The 16524-nt window shown below is 39.6% G+C and overlaps 1 protein-coding gene and 1 long non-coding RNA gene across 3 annotated transcripts in view; one reads left to right on the top strand and one right to left on the bottom strand.

Moving 5' to 3' along the window:
- Nucleotides 1-16524, top strand: part of LOC310907266 — a 371251-nt gene that overhangs the window by 133229 nt on the left and 221498 nt on the right. The window lies entirely within an intron of this gene.
- Nucleotides 1-16524, bottom strand: part of THEMIS (thymocyte selection associated) — an 85513-nt gene that overhangs the window by 2803 nt on the left and 66186 nt on the right. The window contains exons 6-7 of one of the 2 annotated variants that reach the window (XR_014589575.1): nt 11868-12012; nt 6025-7697 (exon numbers count right to left, since the gene is read on the bottom strand). Coding sequence is in view for 1 of the 2 variants with exons in the window: in XM_083857324.1 (XP_083713450.1) it covers nt 11891-12012 (122 nt within the window). In the remaining variant the exon portion in view is untranslated. Of the gene's footprint in view, nt 1-5688; nt 7698-11867; nt 12013-16524 lie in introns of those variants that run through there. The other variant, XM_083857324.1, reaches the window with a different exon arrangement.

The raw sequence follows: 16524 nt of genomic DNA, 5'->3' as shown, positions 1-16524 counted from the left end.
ACTGGGTTTTTTCCCCCTTGTAGGCAGGGATTTCACTAGATATGCAATTAATCAGGTCCTTGATGGTCTAACAGGTGATCATGAAAAATTTTTTTTGAAGTTCTGATTCAAAAGCAATGCCTTGACTGTTTCCCACCAAAACTGTTATTTTGCAGAGCAGCTGGAATCAAAGTGGAAGGCTTCAGGTTTTTCAGATTAAGTACTTGAGTACCAGGTAGATTCCCTTGCTCTGCTGCTTTGGCACAAGTAAATGCCTCATGTGGCAGAGCAGAGCCAGTCCAGAGAAGTCCTAAAGCAAATTAACTTACTCCGTACCAACTTTTACATGACAACAGAGATTTCTTGCACTTGATTCATTTCACTTACTTCCAGAAAACTTGGATCTATATATCGATTTATGTGATTATGTACCCTGTGTAACCTCAGGCTGCTTTTCCATTCCTCCATGCCTAATCCACTTGTTGCGGTGTGTCATATGTTGGATTTGATTACTGAGGAAGAGATGTATTTGCAATGTTGTACTCCCAGCGCCTGGAACACTCAGACCCTTGTGTTGATCCCAGTCTTCAGGGTGATAACACACATTTGGAATCAGTTATAACTTGAAAACAGAGGTTGTGGGGATGTGGGTCAGGGGTTCTGCATGCACACAGGGCTTTAAGTTTCTTGGGAAAGAAGGAAATGAATGAAAGATGTCTTTGCCTACAGCAGAAGGCTGTAGATGTAACTAGATGACCTTTAAGGTCCCTTCCAATCCAAACCCTTCTGCAATTCTATGAAAAGAAAATTAATTCTTTCCATTCCATTTTCCCGGTTTGATTTGTCCTTTCTTCCCAAACTTGCATGATATTTGCACTGTAAATTAAAAAATAATTATCGTCATATTGAGCAGTTAAACAGCATTCTGTCCTTTAATGTCCCAGGACAAAAAAGTGTTAATTATTCATTGTCATTTAATGGATAAACACTTAATGTACCATCATTAGCTAACAATTTTCAAAGGAAATACATTAATGAGGTGTAAGAAAATGTGGGAGTTTTTACCTTAATTACCTGGTTCATAGATCACACTAATTAGATTCCAGCAGACTTTAGATATAATCCAAAAGTAATCACCACAGCTGCCAGCTGCTAAAACATTAAGTTAGTCGTGCTCCAGAAAAGTTTGAAATTTTTTTTGACCTTTTCTGTGGTTAATTTAGACTTAACTTAAGGTTAAAAAGAGCCATTAATACAAACTTCTAAACTGCAAACTGCTGCAGCCGAGGGAGTCTTTATAAAATGCATTTTAAAAAAGTAAATAACTCCTTACCTGAATTTATGAAACATTAGGAAATAGTTCAGAATTTTGATAAAGAGTCATCTTTCTTAATACAGCATCAAGCATTTATGTATTTCTTACACTTTGTCCTAATCCAACAAGACAACCAGTCAGATAATGACTTTAGAAATTGGCCAGTGATTGCGCTTTGGAAGCTGAGGAATGTATAAAAGTTTAGACAAAATTTGGAATGGGGGATTCTTACAAGTAGAGTAGAGGTAGTTATCTTGAAATAGAATAGATACATACTTCCAGGAAATCTTCTGAGTATCAGAAACTAAACAGAGAGAAAAGCATCAAGAGGAAGCTGTAGAGGTGTGGTAGGATGTCTAAGGAGAGGAATGGGACAGCACTGAAGGATCCTGCTTGCTAATAAGAGCTAGCAAAAGCTCACGACTACCTAAGCAGGAGTTTGCACAACGAGAAGGGCTCACAAAGCATGAGGGTTTTTCCTGCTCAGCATTAATCTGGGGTTTGCTGCTTGGTTCTCATGCCTTTTATATATGTGGTCTCTCTACCTGGGAATGCCTAGCATTAAATAGGGCCAGTTCCTATTTGACAGGGGTGGTGTTTAAAAAAAGCAAAACCACAGCTGGCTTTGGAAAGCCAGGGAATTAAACTTCTGTACACACGTGCAAATAGCAAGCCTAAGGGGATTGGAACCAACAACATTTGGGAGTGAAGAAGGGAAGTTTAGAAGTGAAATGTGGTACGTGATAAAGGAAGAACTTAGAGAAAAAAAAAAAAAAAAAAAAAAAAAAAAAAAAAAAACCACAAAACAAAACAAAAAAAACCCCACACCAGAAAAGAGCCTGTCCATCCTCAAAACTTGGACAATAGTGCTGAATACTGTGCAGTCCTCTCTCCACAACTTATTTTAGGCAGGTCAGCTCCTTATTTCTGAGTGCTGTGCAGTTTTCAGTGCCTTTGCTACAGAAGTGATCACATTTCTGAGGAATGGTCAGAAGTGACGTTCTTGTCCACATATTTGCAACTGGGCAGACAGCTGCTGTGCCTTACCAAATACTGCCCTAAACTTACATCACAGAAATATGTAAGGGCTGACCTCTCCATCTATTCTTCCATAAGGGGAATGGCAACTTTATCCTTCTCTAGGAAAGGTACCTGTGTCTTCACAGAATGGCAGACAGGTGTCAGCACGCACTTTAGCTTTCTTAGACATCAAGACATGGGGCTTGCAGGGCAAACACCCAAGGAAGTCATTAGCAAAGATGACAAAATATCTTTTTTCTTTTGAGTAGGAATTGGACTTCTAGGTTTTCCCTTCCCTGTTATCTCTAATCTGTGGAGAATTGGGCGTTCCTTTCCAGCCTATGCTCTCTAATGAATAATAAAGTACTTTTTTTTCTGGTGGGAAAACCACACCTGGCAGGTGTGGAGGGAAGAGCAAAAAACATTCTTGCTCAAGGCAACCTCTATTGTGGCAGATAGGAGGTTTTTCTGGGAAGCAAAAGATGTAAATTTGGACTCTGACAGATAGAAATCAAAACTAACCTAATATAAGCACTCTAACGTTGTGCACAACATTAAAAACCCTTTGCATTTCCCAAACCCAAATTGTTCGGTTATTTTCTCTGGCCAAGGCATGTTGCCTGCCCCTCAGCAGGATGTTTGAGGCTGTGGATCTTCAGATCCTGCTACCAAAAGCAGTGAGATTCAAGATGATGACCTCTCATAACATCTCTGTCACCCTAACCTCAGTGACCCCAGGAGAAGCATGTTGCCTCTCTGGTTTTGATATAATTTAAAAATATGAATATGCTTGTAGATCTGAGTCTAAGCTAATTTTGTATTTAATTCTCTTTTTTACAATGAGAGACAATGGCCATGAGGTGTTTTAAGAACAATGTGCATGGCACAAACTGCTGCAGGCAGGGGCTGCCAAGGGTCCTGAGGAGGGTGCAGGGGAGCCCGAGGCTGCAGGCCTGCCTAACTGCACCAGCTGGAAAGGGCTGCTCAGCTGGAAAGCATTGGCAGTGGCTCAAAATGGGGTTCAGAGGATGAGGAATAGAGGAAGAATCACATAAAGATTTGTTAGAAGACATTTATACCTACTTATAACATGGCTAGAAAAAACACGATAACTTAAAAATGGTTTTTAACTGATTCATGCCTAATCAAACTTTCCAGGACAGAAAGAGCAATAAAATAAAATTCTTAACATCTCTCACTTCCTTCTGCAAATTGTTTGTAGCTGTGGGAAAATTTGCATGAACCGTTTTTGTGTGTGTTTGCAGGAAAGGGCTGCAGCAGGTACGGTGGACAGATAGTGGCAGTATAAACCAACCTTCAGGATGCGAAAAGTAATTTCAGAAAGAAAAGCTCTTTCTAGCTCTCCTTTTGTGTGACATTAGGTCCCAATACTAACAGATGGGACCACTGAACCTAAGAGAGCAAGCAACTGAAATAAGAGGAAAAAAGAGTCTTTTTGCTGACAAAGTAGTTGCAGTGCCCCATGTGAAGCGATCCTGAGCCTCACTCAGATCCTTCCTCTGCACCTTGAGGACCAGAGGAATTACAAAGAATGGTGTATGTGCAAGAAAGGAAGATCATAATGTCTGAGGATGCCCCAGGAAGAGTTACTGCTTTCTGAGGCTGACCTGAGCCTCTGGCTGCCAGCACTGCTGCATCCAGAGCCTCAGGGACAATGTCACAGAGGACATGGGGATAAGGCATATGGATGTACAGGCATTTCTTAGATCCTGGTACAATCAGCCCCTTGAGACACCATGCAACTGTTTCCACATACACCCAAATGTTAACAAATATGAGGAATTTATAGTTCCATGAGAAAATTAAAATGGTCAGACTGAGCTAGCCACCCTGGTACCCCTGCTCTGGACCAAGCTGGCAGCGGTGGACTGGGGCAAGAGCAGCAAAATCAAGGCAAAGGCAGGATAATCTCTTTTCTTACTCAGCCTGCCAGCAGCTGGCAGTCTGCACTTACATCAGGCCCACATGATTTATCAGTCCCAGAGAAAGAGTTGTGAAAGGTTATCTTAGAAAATACAAAAACCCAAGCAAAGGCGCAGAGTAAGCTCATCAAAGAAATCTATTACTGCAAAGCACAAGCATATACTCCCAGCATACAGATACATTAAGAAAACAAGGGAGGAAAATTAAAAAACAGACAAACAGCAAAACCTGACCCTGATACATGAAGTAGAAGCAAGAAAACATTCTCTTCAGAGACTATCAGTTTTAACATAGTGTCAGGAAGTTGAAAGTTTACATGGTAAAAGGTGCATCAAAGTCTAAAAATGTAAGGAAAACACCTGGATAGTCTTAGAAGGGGTAGGAAAGATAGCATATGTGTTAAGTGAAGAGATAGCAAGAATAAACAGTGTTTTTTAATTGGAGCATTGTGGTAGGATAAGTGTTCCTGTGACACGTGTCGTTTAAACAAAAGAGTTTTGGCGTTTAAAGAAGAATGCAGGGAGAAGATTCTTCTTATCTTCCCAGGCACAAAGGCTGGATATATAAAAAAATGTGCATGTTGATCATCCAAACAGAAAAATCTGTCTCACTAAGGGCTTATGCACACATGGAGTGCTGTGGAAGCAGCTGCTTCTGATCAGGCCCTCAGTGAGAACACACTGGAAATACTTCTTAGCATTAAAAGAGATAAGCCTTTAAGCTAACAAGTCTGTGCAAAAGCTTATGCCAATCTTTTGCAAAGCAAATATCTTCTTATTTAAATACACTTGTATTCTCTTCAGGCATAGCAATTGTGGTCTGTGTTCAGCTAAAAATGGCTTTCCCTTCCTGAATGCAGTTGTCTTGAGCATTAATGTCTGGGAGTGATAACCATGTCCCTCAAGGATTGCCATGACATTATAGCTTTGTCAAACATGTATTAGCAAACAGTATGAAATCACCATGGTCATCTGTATGCCATAAGGGAGTCACAATACTTATTAAGTCCTTAATATTGAACACAAACCTTTTATCAGGATCTTACTTCATGTCTCCTTACTCCCCTCTGCTTTCCCCACCAAGGCTGGATGTCCTTTCTTCACAGCACAAGACAGCACCATGTTCTCTCCTCCATCCAGAACTGAATGCAAATGGTATTGTCCCACTGTGTCATGTAAACTCAACAGCCAGGATAGTTCCCATTTCTGTCACAGGACATGATATTGGCTCATGTGCCTGAGGAAAAGATGTGGCAGACATCTCTGCTACTAATATATTTACAGAGTTCATAGAACTGCCACCTTTACTCAGAAGAATGAAACTCATTCAACTCAGTGAGGCTGAATATACAAGACAGAATTGAATCACATGACAAGGGTGACAGAACCTGGTTCCTTATGTGAGAGGATCTATGCAAAGAAGAGAAATTGCTTCTTTGGAAGCATTTTAAAGGGAAGAATTTCCAGAAAGGGCTGATAAGCCTTTGGGTTTTTTCACTAGATCTCAGATGCTGATGTAGAATATCTGGAAAAAGCTTAGGTTTGTTGGGAAAGTTACTTCATCCCACTTTGTTGATCCATCCTAACACTTAGAGCAACTAGAGGACACCTTGGTTTTTTTTAGGCTATCTCAGCCTCTCCTTATATGTCAGGCTCTCCACATCCACAGCCATCCTCATGGGCTTTTGCAGGACTCACTGCAGCATGTCTCATCTTTCTCGAACCAGGGAGCCTAGAACTGACACAGTAGTCCAGATGTAGCCTCACCAGTGCTGAGCAGAGAGGAATCCCCTCCCTCTACCTGCTGGCACATCCTGCCATTGCAGCCTACCCAGAAGGTTGTTGGCTTTCCTCTCCTTTCTTCTATGGAAACCTGGTAGTTTACTGAAGGAAATCATGGTAGTAACATATCATACCTTTCAGAAATCCAGCAGATGACAACATCACATTCAGTAGTAATGAAAAAAAAAAAAAAAAAAAAAAAAGATAAAAAAATCGGTAAAATACAAAAAAGAATTTATTCAAATACCAGGCTGTTGAAACAAATGGCATTGTTTTGAGTTACCAAAAGAGACATACAGATTTTTTTAAAAAATGCTTAATATGTATTTAAAATACCCACAAGTAATGTGGCAACCACTTTTGCAGACACCTGCAAGCTGTATTAACCAGTGATATGCAAAACACTGTATGCTACATATGCATGGAATCAAAGTACTCTGAGTAATATTCTCAATACTTAAATTGTAACTGATTATAATGAGGATGAACATTTATCTTGAATAAATTAATATGAGACAATATTAAGAAATCCTAAATTAATTTGCATTAGTGAAAATTAATCATTCAGTAGAATTTTAATAGACAAGGCTGAAGACACTTTCCTGTCTGCTTGAAAAGACTTTTGCTTTAAAGTATATTAAGGCATTTTCAGAGTCTTTGCTTTTTAACTCCTCAATAGAACTAAAAATAGGGTATATCCAGGCTTTCTAAACACATTCCCTTTCTCCACCCTTCTGATTTCTGGATATGCCACTCTGATCAAGCTGCTCTTGACTCTGGAAATCCCTGGCACCTCCACTGTGTGTTTATACATCAGTTCTTGAAAGTTTTCTCTGAAAATCAAATGGCTGCCTATGAACCTATCCTAGGTGGATAGGAATGGCATGGACACTAATCCTTCAGGTCCAGCTTCTGTCTACCGTTCATGGCTGAATTTTCAGAAAATTGCTGAACATAATAGCCATAGTGTGATTTTAGATATTAGCTGTACAAGTGGTTATGGAGATAGCAATGCTACATAATTTAGGCACTCCTGGGCCTTGTGAGAGGAGTGGCTTTGCTTTCCAGGGTAAATTACATGTTGTGCAATAGTACTACTTGTGCTTTTTTCATCATGTGAAAAAGTGGCAGAATCTGGTCATTTCCAGTTTTGAGCCTTAACCTGAAGCACGTAAGACTGGCTAAAGAAATGAATGTCCACCTTAGACAATCCTTTATTACCCTTTCCTTCTCAAAAAAAACCCCGAAACCAAAACCCAAAGGAAGCAACCATGCAGCTGTTTCGGTTAGGGATGTTCCATTTTGCATATGCCCTACAGGGGTTCAGGAAATAACCGGAATTTCAGGTGCAATAAGAATGAAGGATTGGACTTGGCATCATTCTCGGAATTCACTAATAAATATGTACAGAAGAGCTTTTTGCCTTCAAAGGGTCAGGAGACATTAGCTGGTTTGACTTCTTATTTAGGACGAGTAAGCAGTTTAGTTTTGCAGGGGATTATTATAGCTAAATTACAGCCTTGTGTGCTCTTCATGAGTCAAGAAGGACACTTTCATGAGCAGCTTTTTCTTACAGCTGTGGTCAATCTTGATGTGCGAAGGACACAGCTTCCTACTTGTTTCCAGTTAATTTCAGAATTACTTTCCTTCAGATGTCTCTGAAAACAAACAAAACAAAATGACAGAGTGAAATGGGAAATTTTATATTTGGATTTTAAAATTGCATAGGGAGTACAGGTGAATGAGCCCTTGAGTCAAATTAATGGCTGCGAGTTAGGGCTTGTCTGTACCATAAAATGGTTTGTCAGTACAATTACACAGCAATCCAAAGACTACAACAAAAATAAAGCTAATATATGACTCCAACACAGCTATGCCAGCAACTTTGCTTAAGTATGTGAAACCCTTACCAGTAAATTTTTCTTTTACTGGCATAGCTTCTGCAGTTTAAGGAAATAGTTAACCTACACCAGTCAAAAAGAGCTCATTTAGTCAGTACAAACTGTAACTCCATCAAAAATTTTTCCTAGTGTATCTCCAGTGTGATTACAACTATGGTGCCTCCTGTGTCATAGTCTGGTCTGGCAGACATAGTAGGAGAGATACCTTCCTGTTGGGGAGAGGCTTTCCAAAGGATGTTTACTGTGACTCATGTAACAGAGCTGCAGGTCTGGAGGGAAGTTAATTAATAATTCAATTAATATTTAATGGCAATATGCCAGTGTGCCAGACTTCACCAGTGGGCTGTGTTCCCAGCTCTGCCAACTATAAAAACATGTTTGAATCTGCCCTGTGGGGGAATGGTAGGGCTTGTTCTCAGTAGGAAGAACATCCAGAACATCTAGATAATCATGATAGTCTTCCCTGCCCTAAGGGTCTCTGAACCTACAACTGAGACAGGTTCTTTGAAGTCCTGCCTGAGTCAAAGCTAAGGTTTGCAGCTCTTAGAGCAGCACACTACTTATTTGCCCCTTCTTGACTCTTTCTTCTCCCTGTAATCATCATTGATTGCAATCTGGAAAAAAGCTTCACCTCTCATACTAGAGAAACGTGAAAACAGCAGGCAGCTGAAAAATTATCTAACCATGAAAATCAGTAAGGTAGATGATGGTCCCAAATCTGCATTGAAAGTTACTTAGGAAGGGGACTTTCAAAACTGCCAAGAACACACAACTACAGTAATGGATTTGGGTTCCTCACTCCAATATATCCAAGGCTGCAAAATCTGCCTCAACCTTTCACCCAGAGACTTTTCTATGAAAGAAACAACTCGGTCAGAGGCATCACAGCTCTAGAGAAATGGCCTAGAAAAACAGTACAGGAGGATTATTGAACCTGCACTGGGGTCAGAAAAGATGATTTTCATTTTTAGCACTCTCTAGATTTCAAATGAAGTAACCTGCAACTCAGCACAAACAAAGTAAAAAAAAAAAAAAAATTGCAGCTTAATGTGTTTCATACAATTAGTTTTAAAAAATTGGTACAAATTGAAAAGAAAGAAATTTCTTTTGTCCAAACAAAACCACATCAACTGCTGAGTTCATGAGAACAGGAAAATACAGCTGTGTAGCTTTTTAATTCCTTACTGCATTTCTCTCTCTATTCTACTTTTCCTTTTTTTGTGTCCTATTTAATAAGCACAGAAACTTAGTCAGCTGAGGTAATTCCTTTTCTGGCTCTTGTGTGGAGTTCAAGTCCAGAAAGCAACCTCCTGAAACAGCCTGACAGCAGTACTCATTTTCAGCTCTCCAGGTGGCTGGACCATGTTGCTTCTCTCCTTTTCCAGCCATGAGTTACATGCAGTTTATCACCACTTAAGAGACGCTGCCTTTTCTGGTTTTGCTGCTGAATTTTTTGTGGTTGTTGCTGTTCCTGCTCCTGAATGCCTCCATTTCGTTTTTGGTGTCAGGGACATAGGAGGAGACATTAGAGCAGCACCAGAGTCATTCCAATTCAATGGTTGCAATGGACCTTCTCGCTTCCCATTTTCTCACACCGAGAAAAGCCACTGTTGATATTTGAAATACTGTCCCAAAGACTGTCAAGCTGAGGGCTTTCCTCATTAAAAAAGAGGAAACAACTCATGGCAGTAAAAGGAGAGAAACCTGTCATGCTGAAAAGAAAGCCACACATTTTAAATGCTTTCAGATTGGTGTGGGTTTTTTTCTATCTTTCTCTTGAATCTTTAATGAAAGGTTAAAATATGCTAATGATGGTTGTTGCTATAGCAAGCTCAGGCATCTGTAGTGAAGTCCCTTGCTTAATTGCTTATTGTTCTGGAGTGATGAGGTCATGTTAACATCATTGACCCTCTGGGCACATTTATTCTATCAAAATTAACATAGCAATGACCTGAGGCGACTCTGTTTTTTTTTTCTCCCTCATGCTTAAGGTGAGGACTAGCTTTTTACTTGTATCACCCTAGCATGCTTCAGCCCTGACCATGGAAAGATTTTGAGAGGGACACTGGTGAAACTCTGCAAATAATATATACTGTTTCTTTTTTTAAAGTAGACCTGACTGCTGAGGCTTACTTCTTAGTTCATTAAAACTATTTTTCCTCTTAATGATTCTATTTAAAAGTAATTTAGATCAATAGACTTAATTTTGATAAATCATATATACCAAATAATTAAAAGTAGATATTAATAAATGACGTAAACGTCCTGAGGAAAGGAGGCTCCATGGGTGGGAAATAGTTAAGTGACATATTCTTCAAGAGCTAGCGTGATCAGATTATTAGATATTTGACACAGGTGAAAGAGACAACATATTTTGGTGCATTACTGTCCTGTATATAAGCCAAAATCAGCTAATTTGGTTATTTTATCTGGCTACATATTTTATAAGAAGACTTTTGCCTGTATTAAAGGTTACTTGCATAGGCCCACATCAAATCCATATTTCCCAAAATGCTCGCAAGTGCAAATGTGGAATCTTGATAGAAACTTTATGTGCTAGGAGAAAGGAGAAAGTACAGATTTCTGATGGCTGGGGGAGACCAGCAGGCTGGAGGAGCCACATGCTCCTTTAATAGCTAATGATTTCAGAGAAGTGGATATATCTGTCAGCCATTAAGGACAAAAATTCATGGGATTGCTTTATAAACCAGAGATTATTGAAAGAGAGTGACCTCCCTCAAGGCAGCAAAGCTCCTTTTTTCATATTTTGCTAGTAATCTCAAAGAGGACAAGTAATAAACTGAAACCTTGCTTCCATTAACAGGGAATTTAAACGGCAAGGTGGATAAAGACTTAGAGGAACAGATACCACAACAGTAAGTGGTATAAACAGGTGCTGATCCTCTAGGCTGGCATTGCTTCTTGAAAGTATGCTTCCCCCTTAATGGTCAGAAGGGATATTTTAGTCAGAAGAGAGCTTAATTCCCTCTTTCTCAACTTTTTTACATGATAGAACCTCAATAGCCTGTGGACTGAGGAAGTAATGTGCTATGTGAAACGTCCTACTCAGTTTCATTTTCAGCCTTTTCTGTAACTTTGGAGTCTCTGTGTCTGAGCAGGGGAGACATGGCCACACACTGCCCTGGATGTCATGTTTCTGAGGGTTTTGAGCATTGCAGAAAAAACCCCACCTTACTTCATATTCACTATGTTGCTTAAAACACAGTATGAATGTTGCACATTGTTTATAAATAAATACAAAGTGCACTTTGAAATTAAATATTTCATAATATTTTTTTTTAAATCTCTGAAACACAATATTTCAAGGTTTTCCTGTGTGTTCAAGGGTTTCTTGTCACAAAAGAAGCAATTCAGCCAAACAAGTGAAATTCATAGAAGGTTCAACTATGAGTGAAAAGAACTGGGACCACAGTTTCACTCATATCTAGAAAAAAATTAATCTGCATTTAGCTGGAAATTACACCTAGAGATTTTTAGAAACAAGGCCCTCTTCACTGGCACTTAAACTCGCTGCAGACTGCCAGAGCAGAACCATGCAGATTTAATGAGAACACAGATAATGCCCAGAAGCCTTTAAAGCATCAAAACAGTCATGAACAACAAGGCATCCACTTCCAGAAAGAGGAAAAGAGCTGCATTCAGAGTACTGTAATTTCAGAGCAAATTGGCACAAACTAGAAAAAGGCTCCTATCCCCAGGACAATGATAAAGCTGACATGGCTAAGAGGTCACAGGTGGCAGCTCAGAGGAGCCTTTCCTGCCTTACTCACAGGACATTTGCAGCAACAGTGGAAGTTCTCAGGGGAAAACCTCTCTTGTTTTGGGAAGTGAAGGTTACCAGCCACTCTGAAAAATCACTCTGCCCGCACTTGCTTGCATCCAGAAGTGATCCCAGCTTACACTCACCTTCTTGCTTTGGAGAGGGAATGCTAATTTCTAATGCTGGTGTCATGAAATACTTTTCTGATGTTTTCAATTATGTTTTCATCAATATAGGTGTAGTCATGCTCTTCTTCCTCTTCCTCTTCTGCCTCATAGTTTTGTGCTAGGCCTGAAAAATTAGCAAAAAATAGCTCTAAGGAGATGGAAGACTCTGCCCTTGGCCTGGAGAAGAAAAATGGTACAAATCAAAAAAGACAAGCATAAAAGCAAAGAAAACAATGTTCTCTTCACATTAATGTTTTTCAGAGATCCTAAATGACTTGCTCAAATTCCTGAACAGTATCTGTGACAGAACAAGAATGAAAATGAGCTGAGCACTTTACAAGAGACTCTTCACTCAAGAATTCCTATTTCAGTTTTTGCATAGTCTTGTGCTTTTAAGTGGACCACTCCCTGCTATCTATGCATGAATAACTTTAAAGTTTATTGAAAGGTTTAGCTAGTGTAATCACTAACAGCACAAAAGTAGGCAGATAAAATTATCTGACCATATCAAGAGAAGAGCAGCCCACCTGCCATGAGTAGCATGTACCATCCTTTCCAGAGATGTTTTCTCACCATTTTGTGTTTCATTGCCTGACAGAGGAGCCCTGCAGCTAGGGAACCATGGTGTTACCTTGGGATTTCCTAGAGCCAGAACCCCCATTTGCTTCTTATTTAGAAGGTGATATAACAGAGACACGGAGCTAAGAATGGCATGAGGTTAACATGAAAAGTTTTGAAGTGCATTCCTTACATCCTCTTAGACTGACGTGAAGCAACAATGAGGACAAACCTTTCAGAAAGCAGCAGTGTTTTCCCACAAGAGCAGAGACCCTCACTGGAGGCCTCTTAGCAGCTCCAGTGCTGTGCAGGCTCTACTCTGCATCTGGGTACTGTGACAACTTCACTTTACAGCTCACAGTGGCTCAGGCTGCTGCCAGGACACCCCAGGGTCTCCTCCCCTGCTTGGGTGCTCCACCACTTCCCTGAGGCTAGAGGAAGCCCTGCAAGGCACGTGGGACCACTGATCTCATGGAACTAAACTCCATACGGCCTGGTCCACCCAATTTCACCCCTCAGAGACACCCCACCCCTTAGCCCAGCCTGTGGTGGGCAAGAGCCAGGTGCAATAGGACCAGCTAGAGCTGAGATGATGGTGGTGGTATCATCACAGATCCCCTGCCAAGAGCAAATCACCATTAGAGTTTATCAGGAAGTCTCACAGGTTATGGAGCTGAGAGGATACTGTGTTTTTAAAGCCAAAACTTTCACCTGAAATTGCAAACCAGTGTGAAACACTGTTGTGGGTACAGCTGTTCCTGGTAGATTAATTTTCTAGGACACAACCTGAAACAACCTACCACAGCGTACTGTCTGACCTCCCAGCAAGCCATGTTTGCCAAACAGGTTCTTCTTTATGTGACCAAACTTCTCAAATAAGAATCCTTCCAGTCTTACACTTTCAACCACCATACGACCCTTCAACAAGAGGGCAACTCTATGATTTCTCAGCAGTCTCCAAATCCCACTTGTGTTCCTCCTGAGACTCTCCATGACTGAGGTGTCTCTTCCCTGAATACTGGGTAATAGTAATTACTTTCTGAAGGTGTGATCCTTTCCTTTATAGGTTTTCTGAGGCTGGAAATAAATACAAGGTTAATCAAGTATCTGTCTGGCTACACTAGTGCAGAGTTTATCACAGACCTATATATCCATGAGTCCCCCACTTCTGAATTAGCAAAGTATTTCCAGATCTAGGCACCAAGAGGAAAAAAAAACAAAAAACAAAAAACAAAAACAAAAACAAAAACAAAAACAAAAACAAAAACAAAAAAAAAAAAAAAACAACAAACAAACAAACAAACAAAAAAAAAAAAAAAAAAACAAAAACAAAAAAAAACAAAAAAAAAACACCACCAAACCAAACCCACAAACATATGATTAGAAATGCATGGAAGATCTCACTCACACATGCGGCCACTATCTTGTTAATAAACATTTCCTGGTTTGCAGCTCATTTGCAATTTGGCTGTGCTTGATATCAGTAAAAGCAAACTAATGAATAAATCAGGCAATGAAAGAATAAGCTAATCCCTGTGATTCAGCAAGGGAAATATTGTTTGTGCACTTAGACTTGCTAATACGGATATAAGGTACAGATTGCTCATGGATGGCATAGCCAGGCTTTCTCCTCTCCCAAACACATGTAAACAAATTGATACACTTCTAAGCAAGACAGCTCAAGGAGAAAGAGCCTTGATGTCATCAGGCCAGACTACATCACAGCTGTCCCCAGTCCCAAACCTGTTCAGAGTTCCTTTTGAAATGTATATATTTACACTTCAATAAAGCATTAAGCAATGAATAAGACAAGCTGAACAATCCCAGGGGGATTCTGAACATTGAAATCAATGCAATTTTCTTCACTGTTGGAAAAAAATCTATTAGTCTCAACACTGAATTACCGAATCAGATATGCCATACCAGTCTGCCAAGAAAACAAGGCTTATGTCATCCTTCTGTCCATCCATCCATCAATCTCTTCAGTATTTTACAAGTTTATTTCTGCCAATTTCAGTCAGATTTGAAAAGGGGACAGAAGTCTCACCGTGGTTACAAAAGCTAGAGTTGAATTAGTTCCTCTATTGAAAGAGAAGCATGCAGAACACAGCTGTTATCCACTCCATTTGGCAGCAGACAGCAGGATAAATCAGCATGTGCATATTGGTTGGCCACTCAACACACACATAGCTCCAGACCTGCTCTTTTCCTTTTGATAGGAACACTATAAGGAGAGTTTTGGTTATTATCAGGAAAGACATAGAGGAGCATCAGGGGACAACAGTCCTGAATACTTATTAAACCAAATTTCATTAATTCTGCTCTTCCTGGAACAATTTGTATAATTATATTTGCCTTTATAGTGGAAGGCTAGTGCTCTGCAGACTAAAAATTTCCATTAATTTCAATTGTATCCTCAAGTGAGTAGGATATATTGGCTTTTTCTCGGAATATACTTGCCGTTTTTCACAAATTTCAAGGTCAGAAATGGTTGTCATAAGTCTCCAACAGAAGTGACCCAACTCATCAAGACCTGTGCTTGAATGAAACAAGTGCTAGGGATCTCAACTCATGTACATGTACAACTCTGCACACCTAAATGCCTCTACCTGTGTGACCATGACACAGTTTTATAGATATGGTAAATACTTCAGATCAGTTTTAACACTGCATAAATTAACACTCAGCCACACAGCATTTATTGTTTGTTTATGCCTTACTTGGAAAAAGTAGTTGTGAAATATTCTGAATGATAATATTATGAACTCAACATGGTAGAACAACATCATTATTTCTGCACATCACTTAAGTGAAAATGCACAGAACCAAAGGTATATGCATAAACCAAGCGTTTTTATGAACAGCAGCATTTTATTTGCTGTGAGCCTGGTTCTGATGCTCCTCTGTGCGAATGAGAACTAATTCCTTAGGGAGTGCTGCTGAAAGCTGATCAGTGATAGAAGAATCAGAGCCCATAAAACTAATGGACTATTCCTTGAGCTGATATCCATCAACCATTACTTCATGTGATGATGTAGCATCCTTAAAAACTGTTAAGCGCCACAATCAAAATATTTCACATGAACTGTAGAGGTGCATTTAATGAATGGATATTTAATCTCCTATTGGAATCTCCTAAACTAATGTTTGGAAAAGATTAGTCTTTATTTATTTTAAAAAAATCTTAAATTTCCTGAAAGAGAAAACTCTTGACCTCTTTCACTGTTGTTTTATTTTTAATTTTTTTTCTTTGTCAGTATTTTTTCTAGTCTGTCTTGCTGGTTTTATTGAACTTTTCTGAGACCTAGTTTCCACTGTTTCACTACTGCCTCATATAAAATAAATCCCCAGTGTGACAATAGCTCTTGCAGATCAGAAATGGTTGCCACAAGTTTTAAACAATCTCATATTTCTTGCCTCATCATAAGTTCCTGCAAGAGGATGCAGAGCAGGGCTCAGGGCACCATCAGAGATATTCAAGTGCTGCTCTGCACAGGACTGGGGGAGCAGAGCCAGGCAGCACTGCCAGAGAGTGGGAATGGGCACTGACATGAAATACCCTTCGGTTTAACTACATATAATGCTGCCATACCTCCTCCTTGCAACCACCTAAGCTCCTGCCTGAAATCTCTGAATATTTCTGCAATTAAAATCAGTCATATCTAATAAACCAGTGAAATTGGAAGGATTCAGAGCCTGTACTTTCTTCCCCCTGCTGTAAAACAAGTTAGAGTTTGGTTGAGGGCACAGCTGATTGGAAACATTTTAATATCATTTACTAAAGTGTACTCACATCCTACAAAATGGCATGATCTCCATATTTTAAGTAATTTTCTTGCCTTTTTAAAAAACTTACCTCAGAAGATGTGTCAGCCAAGGATAATTTTTGTATTTACAGATGAAAACACCAGATTTTTATTTTTTTTTTAAATTACAAAACCATGGGAGCCAAAGAATCTAATATCAGTTTTTCCCTAATCAAAGCCTGAGCTGAGTGAGGAAGCTGGAGAGAGTTGTCACACACACATAATGGAAAGAATTCCTAATTCATATTGGTTATTCCCACACACCTAGTTCA

This window comes from Zosterops lateralis (assembly GCF_965231275.1).
Source record: "Zosterops lateralis genome assembly, chromosome: 3".
NCBI lineage: Eukaryota > Metazoa > Chordata > Aves > Passeriformes > Zosteropidae > Zosterops > Zosterops lateralis.
Note: the sequence above shows the minus strand (reverse complement) of the source record. Positions and strands in the feature narration are given on the sequence as shown.